At 42.3% G+C, this 8,735-nt stretch overlaps 1 protein-coding gene across 1 annotated transcript; it reads left to right on the top strand.

Annotated features, from left to right (window-relative positions):
- The first annotated feature begins 13 nt into the window (after positions 1-13).
- Positions 14-8,598, top strand: dipk1aa (divergent protein kinase domain 1Aa). Its single transcript, XM_051405986.1, has 6 exons — positions 14-842; positions 5,224-5,358; positions 5,587-5,694; positions 5,786-5,962; positions 6,055-6,186; positions 6,310-8,598. Exons 1-6 carry the CDS (start codon positions 789-791, stop codon positions 6,988-6,990), a joined length of 1,287 nt encoding a protein of 428 aa, XP_051261946.1. The 5' UTR covers positions 14-788; the 3' UTR covers positions 6,991-8,598.
- The last annotated feature ends 137 nt before the right edge of the window (positions 8,599-8,735 follow it).

The following is an 8,735-nucleotide window of genomic DNA, read 5'->3' as shown; positions in this document are numbered from 1 at the left end:
GAGTTTCCTCTGTCGGTGTGGATGAAAGTAACCTTGTCGCTCTTATTCATTAAAAGTCAGATATTTTCGCAGATGAAAACCTAGCCAGCGTTATGTTTTATTAAACGTTAATAAAAGTTAAACGAGGCAGTGTTTTATAAACGTATACATTGTGACCGCTCGCTGGCGCTGTAACATCATGTGATGTTGTCGCTTTTAGTTTGGATGTTATGGCCGGAAGTCGTGTCGGGCTATCGCTTCAATGCTGCTTTTATTGTGAAAGGTTTAGCGGAAGTGTATTTTACTCGTGTGTGCCAGCTTGACCCGGTGGTAGCTTCATAGTTTATCAACCACACAACACTCTGGATGACTTTACGATATTACCTCAGATAATGCGGCGCCACTAAACACACACACACACACACACACACACACGTCTCAGTCGGTTTGTTTGACCACCGGAAAACTCAGAAACATCTTTATTGTATATACGTCTATGTTTATTGTAGAGGAACACGCTGCGCCTGCGCCGTGAACTAACGTTTTTTTTTCAGCTTGAGGTATGTTGCTTTAGTTGAAAATCAGCAGCTGCTGCAGGGAGCAGGGGCGCAGGCAAAGTGCAATAACGGTGCGGATCACAAGGACAGGATACGAGCTGCAGTCCGGGTCGGGGATCATGGTGCGGTAATATGCAGTCATTTCTGGCTGCTCGGTAAACGGAACGAGTCGTTTTCATGTGGAAGACGCTTTCTCCCTCCTGGATGATCTCCCACAGCCAGGTCCACGTATTGAGATGAGCTATTTTTGTGATGGCGAAGGGTCTGTTTCCACGGGCCTGGGTGAAAAAGTCTTTCTACTTCCAGGTAATATCACTGTTCGATCATTTCTCTGTAAATTAGCGTTGTATCCAGCGGGGTGTGTTTAAATGGACTGTGCGCCTGTGTATAATGGGGTCGTCGCGGTGTCACATCAGACTGACAGCTGGCTGTAAACATACCTGCTCGGCCTGTTCTGATGCGCTGCTTCAGAGAAGATGAGGAGTGTGAGTGCTCATGAAACATTAAGACCATGACAGCCTTTCTGCTGATCCTGAATGGTTTGGTACAGACCAGAGTACAGACCAGAGTACAGACCAGAGTACAGACCAGAGTACAGACCAGAGTACAGGGCTGCCACTCAGACTCTGTACAACATGGGAGGAGAAATTGGTAATCCATGCCAGCATTTATTACCCAGGGCCAGGGAGGAATCTGGATCATTTTCATTCAACCTTTATCTAAATGTAATGCCCTCATTTCCAATGAGAGTACAACAGAGTGAATACACACAAACAACAACAACAACAGATCTAAAACAGCTATATTGAATGTGGAGTAGTTTGCAATCATGGTTTTAATCTCACTTCATTTCAAGTATTCTTCTCCTCACTGAAAAGCTGCCAAGACTTTCAACAGCTCACAGTAGTTTCATCACCTCCAGAAGTGCCAGAGCAGCAGTAATCCCTTTGGTTGGATCATAAGGGCAATCCTTCTGATCTGAGGACCAGTGACCTGCTGCCAGCAACAACCTAAACTACCTCCAGTACCTGTTAAGATAGTGTTTACTCCACCCTCCTACATACATATATATTTTTGGCCCCACTGGTCTTGTATGTGTTTATACATTTAATTGTCATTTGTCCTGTTCCTGTTTTTGTACAGAGTTTGTATGTGTGCAAGTAGCGGAAACATTTTTTTAAAAATACATTCAGTGTTTGTATGATATTTCAGTAAATGTGTGAATTTATTAGTCTACTGATCTTACTTCCAGTTGGTGCCTTTTTATATTTAGGCAACACAACACACCAACATAATGCAGACAGACTGATAACAAATCTAAAAAGAAGTCTTGTTTTGGGACCTGCTTGTTTATGGCGACACACCAAAAAGTGTGTTGGCAGAGGCAGGTTATCCAGATCGGTTACAGGACGTGGTGTTTGGTTTGTACCAAGGTCCACGGTGCTGTTCAAAGAAGCAAGTTTAGAGAGATATCGGAGTAAAATCCAGTTTTTCTTGCTTCAACATTCCATTTTCCAGATTTGAGGTGGTTCCAGGTTTAAGTTCTCACACTCACTAAACCTGTTTCATGTATTACACATCTACAGTAGCAAACTAAACCATGCAGCCGTGTAACATCTGAACATCTGTAGACTAAAGTAGGACAAATGGCTTTTAAAAGGTCAAAGGTTTTTTTTTTAAGTACCTGAGTTCAAAAAGCCACATGAAAGCCAGTTTTAGATTTTGTAGATTTCAGTCTTACCTGTCAGGTTGCTTTGATACCAAACATTACAGTTCTTAAGTATCTTTGTCCTGTTTTTGTGGACTAGGAGGGAATGAATGAGTCTGTAAAGATATTGTTTCATTCTGGGATTTTGTGGCAGCACAGAGAAAGTAGGAGAGTAAAGGATGATGGCTAAGATACTTGGCATCATGGGAAACACCTCCCTGTCCCTGTGAAACCCTGACTGCAGTTTCAGGCTGCTCCATCCACAGTATATGAAGACGTGATCCTGCAGGTCTTTTGTCCCTGTTGTTGCGACTGGACTATAAGAGGTCAATACTTCATGAGGGGTAATGCTCAGTAACTCAATCTAACTGATGGCAGCTGGTAAGCCTACAGTTTCCACTACAGGGTTTTTGTACTGCGACTTCACAGTTTGAACAGTTTTCCTGTGACTGCACTTTTCGTTACCAGCTCCCTTTATCGTCAGTATTATCATCAGTATTTTGCACTGTTGTTGCCATGTCAACTGTGTTATACTACTTTACATCTTAAGGACATGTTGAGCCAACAATGTCTTTTTTGATTGATTTTCAACACTTACATACGCATACAGAATATGCATGCATGAACAAAGTCTTCATACATCAAATAACATAGTAAAAACTATAATAAATAAAAGTGTTGGGGATTGCATTAGAATGATATGCTTTAGTTTACCTAAAGGTTACGTTAATGCACAAATGCTGAAAACAAAAAGAGGTTTTTGTTTGCAGAAGGCTACTTATAAATACTTATAAGTCTGTCTTCTCTAGATAAGATATGCAGGGGCCATGTTGTGCTTTTTTAAAGGTGGATTAGGGTTTTTATTTTATTTTACTGTACTCCACTCTTCTTCAAGTATAACATTTCTATCTCTTCTTGTATTCTGTTTCTCACTCAGTTCAACGTCTTCACCGTTTTACGTACTATAGTACATTTATTACATGTACATTGTATATAATGCCTCTATATCACACTTTGTTTTATACATAGTATTCAGCTCCCTTTTGTCACAATTGAATTCCCTGCATGGGATCACTTAAGGTCGTCTAATGTTATCAGCCAAGGCAAATGCTGCATATGTGGTTGCAGTGAAGAGGAGACGCTGGAATAGACCACACGAAGTGTGTGAAGGATAAAACTCTTTACTGCTCAGGTTTCACTTCTTTAACTCTGAGGCTTCATCATGTGTTTGCACAGACACGTTGAGACAGACGGCGTGCCCACATTTATTCTTTATAGTCCCACCATATTGTCTGTGTGTGTTTTAGGCACATGCATTATCTACGTGCAGTTCCTACATGCATGCCGGAGGAGTCAGATCTAATTGTGATGTGTAGTTCCCTTTTTACTCCCCTGATACCTCCCGTTTCTCCCTCGAGGCCCACTATCTGTTTGTTCATGTCTTCAGGACATAGAGCAGATCTGCAGAGGAGACGTCTCTGCAGCTCTATCATGAAGCTGCTGGTAAAGCTCTAACCAATGGACAATTTGATGAAATGCACCAAAGAGAATGAAAGGCAGGATGATTATGGTTTTCCTGTGTCCTCCCTTTGCTTTTCTGTGATGTCTTGAGCTCAAAGTTGGACTGTGTTGCATATTTAGTTTGAACAAATTCCATGAAAAAAACATGGACCTCATTAAAAATCTGAGACGTTATATTCCTTAATCTGAATTTATGACAGTAGTTAGACGTCTGTATGTACTTGAAGGTGGATCTGATCTCAGTTCTGCTGCACTTTGTATGGACAGAAAACACTTCTGTCCAGATCAGAGCTGTTTACCAAGTACAATAATCACAGCACATCAGAGATAAAAAGGCTTGTGTTTGGTCCCTGCCTCACTGGGTGCATATTTTGTTGGGATTTGGAAACTGTGCTGGAGCTGAAATGAGAGGAACAGCGCGCTGCCAAAACACACACAACATAAGCTGTTCCTGCCATGTGATCAGAGTGAGAATCAAAATCACTTTATCCTCCCCAAGTGCAGTTACAGTCCTTGGAGAAAAACTAAACTGCAAAAGTCACATACTGTGGCTTACATAGCAAATTTGACCTAAATTCTTCTTCACTGCTGCAATGTGCCTTCCAACAACTTGCTTTTCTTCGTGTTTTTAACTAGTTTGCATTGCAGTAGTCACGCACCACTAAAATGTTTTTATGTTTTATAACATAAATGGAAGATTTGAATCTTGTTATGTTCTGTTTTGGCACTGTAGAGTCTATTAAGTTAGTTAAAAAGTACAGGCTGAAATAAATCATTAGCTGCAACTCTTCTATGGTTGTATAACTTGTTCTGTTCTTTTCAACTATGTTGTGTTGCCTTTAGATTCTGGTGTCCAGAATGTGACCTATAGAAAATGTTTTCTCCTAAGTGAAGAATTCTGTTTATATCACTGCCTTTTTGTCTTTTATCACTGTGGAAAATAAGTTACTGACTGCATTAACTTGCACAATGTCACAAGGTGCATTGTGAGACATGTGATGTGTGCATCCTGTGACACGGGCAGCAATTAGATTTTCTTTTAACAAGCCATAACCAGAATGGTACGCTGGAACAACTGGATCGGCACCCCCTAAACCATCCAGCTAAACGAGCCATTGTTGGTGACTTTTCAGTCAGACAGCACCTTGTTATGGGACACCCTCATGCAGTCACCATGGTAACCTATTATGTGATCAGGTTTGATTAGGGAGTGCAAATGTCTTGCTTGGATTGACACCCTCTTGGTGTATTGTGCCTGTGTAACGTTAATACAGTCTGGAGGGTGGATACATAGATTAATAATTTCATAACATGAATGGACTTTGAAATAAGATATGACAAGACATGAGACACTTTCGCAATAGCACAGTAGAGTCAACTGATTCAATATAGATTGTAGTGCAGGTGTATTTTAAGGTTCTGGTGTTGAGAGTTCCTGTTTCTGTTTGCCTCTCGCAGGCTCGGATCTCCTTTGTGCGGGTGAAGTACCTGTTCCTCACATGGCTGACTGTGCTGGTGGGGAGCTGGGTGCTCTACGTGCAATACTCCGCCTACACAGAGCTGTGCAGAGGACACGAGTGCAAGAACGCCATTGTGAGTAATGGCTTATTTATTTGTTCAGACCCTGTTTGGAATGATTTTTGTAATGGGATTTTATTTTGTAAAATAACTGCTGTATGAGGAACACCTAGCCTGTGGATATACCTGGATATAATCTGATTTCTGTGTGTTCTCTGCTTAAGAAAAATAATATTCCTGCAGGACCAAACTAATCTGATGGAGGCTAAACATTAAATCACACTTCTCTGCATTTTCTCCAAGTGTGACAAATACAGGAAGGGGATAATCGATGGCTCTGCCTGCAGCAGTCTGTGTGACAAAGAAACACTCTACATGAGCAGGTGTTTGTCTACACTGCCAAATAACCAGGTAAGTACCACATTTTATTTTCTGTTGAACCTCTAACTCTGCTTCTTGTGTTCACCTTGTTAAACATTTGTTTGGCCTTTCTGTTCGTCAGGTGTACACAGGAAGCTGGGGAGACCACGATGGGATTATCCGCTGTAAGCTGGGGGAGGTTGTGCACTACGAGCTGGGCGAAGAGCCGGAGCCGCGGAGAGAGGCCCCCGTGTTCGACAAGCCCACCAGAGGAACATCGGTGGAGAAGTTCCGAGAGATGGTCTTTAATCACCTCAAGGTAAAGGACTTGCGTCTGAGAGGTTCACACAGAACCAAATATTTTAGTCTGTGACAATCCCCTTTAAGTCCCTGTCCCTCTCTTTCCTCCAGTCCAAGCTTGGAGAGCAGGCTAACCTCGCCAGCCTCGTCAGCCAGATCCTCTCTGTCGCCGATGGCAACAAAGATGGACGGGTGTCCCTGCCGGAAGCCCGCTCTACATGGGCCCTCCTGCAGATGGATGAGGTATAATAACAAGCCTCTGAATAAGAAAATGAACGGGTCTGACCAGTTATCTGTGCCACAAATATAAATATGAAATCATTTGAGTCTTTGGTGAGACACATCTGTTCTTTGTTGTTTTTTGAGGTGCTGCTGGGCCTACTGCTCCAGGACCGTGGACACACTCCTCGCCTCCTCGGTTACTGCGGGGACCTGTACATGACAGAGCGAGTTCCTTACGGGCCCCTGTATGGTTTGTCTCTACCCTGGCCACTAGTCTCCTGGGTGCCCAGTGGCTTGCAGCGCACTATGGACCAGTGGTTCACCCCCTCATGGCCTCGTAAAGCTAAGATCTCCATGGGCCTGCTGGAGCTGGTGGAGGACATCTTCCACGGCACGTACGGCAGCTTCCTGATCTGCGACCTCGCCGCAGCACACTTTGGTTACACAGACCGCCACGAGATCCGTCTGACTAACACCCGAGCGGTGGTTTCTGAGGATGAGTTCAAGCGCACCATGCGGGTGTTGAAGTGTGAGACGGATGCCGACTGTGTGTACGGGGTGGACTGCCAGACGTCGTGTGACGTGTCAGAGAAACGGTGCAGGGAGGAGCCAGTTCAGCCAAACTTGGCAAAGGCATGTGGCGCGCTGAAGGACTACATCCTGCGTGGGGCGCCTTCAGGGCTGAGAGAGGAGCTCGAGAGGCAGTTGTACGCCTGTATGGCTCTCAAGGGTAATGCTGGACAGATGAACATGGAGCACTCGCTTATCCTCAACAACCTGAAAGCTCTGCTGTGGAGACAGATCTCACACACCAAGGACTCGTGACGAGGAGAGGAAGTCCTTCTGAAGTCATGCCAGTCTGCACCTCACTTGGCGCTGAGTATTGATGATGCTGTGATTTAGGAATAGCAAATTTAATGAAGTAATTTTTATCAACTCTTTAACACTTGGAATGGTCAGACATAAGGAGACTCTACCTCCTCTATCCCAGTCTCAGAAGTTCGGGGCCTGAAACACACACACAAGATTTAAATAAACTGAATGATTGCATGATGCCATCAGTCACACTTAAAACAGTCCATGCAACCACATTGTATTGTATTGTTCACCACAGAGGAATGTTATGGGGGGGAACTGCTGGAAAAACAGACTTGTAAACAGATTTGACTGTTTGTCTCAAATAGCTGAGAGACCAAATTGCTGTTTTTACCACATAATCATGCTGATATGTGTGAGCTAACAAGGTTCATCAGAAGAGTTTATTCTGTTTAGACGTGACTGTTGTACAAAGCACCAGTTTAAAGTGTAATGATATTGAACTATTTTAAGATCAGCTCCTTAATTCTGTCAATGTTGCTAATGAGCACTAAAAAATAATCAGGAAGTGTAAAGATAAGGTTGGTGATATTCAAAATGTTTGCTTTCTAGCAAATCTAATGAAAATCCCCAAACCAACAGTGCATTAGTTCTTTATACGTATTGATTTTACTACGCTGTCTGCAGCCCCAAGCCTAGCAAAGCTTGCTCAAACAGGAGTAAATGGTGCATTTGTTGGACACGTGATGAAGGAACATGTCACCCAGTGCAAACTTTATACAGTTTTTGGACTAAAATGGAGAATCTGAAAAAATCCATTATTGTAGGTTTTGGCTACAGGTAGTACAGTAAGACACATTCTTTGTTGGTTTGGGTATTTTCAAGTGTAGAGTTGACTATAAGAGAAACATAGAATATCACCAGACGTTACCTTTAACAAGTGCAGACTAGTGAGAAATTTAAGAAAAAACCTTAACAGCCAGAATAAATGCCAAGGAGCATTGAAGCTGTTCTGGAGGCTCATTGTGGATTCCCCTTTGTCACTCATCTGCACAACACATGATCTACAATGTAATATTGGTTTGTCAGTATTCCACAGAGGTCATATACTGAATGTCAGTGTACTCTGCTGTACTATTCTCCACCTGTAACGCTAGTGATGTCGTCAATGCTGCATCAATGACACAAAGAGAAATGTTGTATTTAATTTGGTTTGTGAATGTTATCTACTTGTATTTTTCACTGAAAAGAGCATTTGTTGTAATGTGCTGTATCACATTATTTTTAGATTTCGTCTCAGTGCCATAGAGATCATGCTGAAATCATTTATGAATGTTTACCATCTCTATAAAATCTTGCAGTCACATTTGAATGCTGTATAGGAGTGTATTTTCCATGACCCCTTTCAGACAATGCTGTTGTGTAGTTACTCAGACCGGACCGACAACCTGACTTGTTTAACCACTTTAAATGAAGAACAGACGTGACCTGTAAAGCATGTCAAGCTTGTGGTCGATGCTGCTGTTTGAATTTTGAAAATGTAAAAAAAAGTGTTTACTTATTGAAGAGACCAGCATGATTTTTGCACAATTAAACTACATACCACTTCACTGTCAACCTGTCAGGTTGTTTCAGGTCTTTCTTAACACTGCACCCTACACTTCATTCATATATTCATATCATACATTGAGTAATTTATGTTTATCTAAGATTATCAATGTAAATATTAGTCATGGGTGTCATTAAGCAGAAGT

Source organism: Dicentrarchus labrax, unplaced genomic scaffold (genome assembly GCF_905237075.1).
Source record: "Dicentrarchus labrax unplaced genomic scaffold, dlabrax2021, whole genome shotgun sequence".
In the NCBI taxonomy this organism is placed as follows: domain Eukaryota; kingdom Metazoa; phylum Chordata; class Actinopteri; family Moronidae; genus Dicentrarchus; species Dicentrarchus labrax.
The sequence above is the reverse complement of the archived record's forward strand: the minus strand, read 5'-3'. Positions and strand labels throughout refer to the sequence as shown.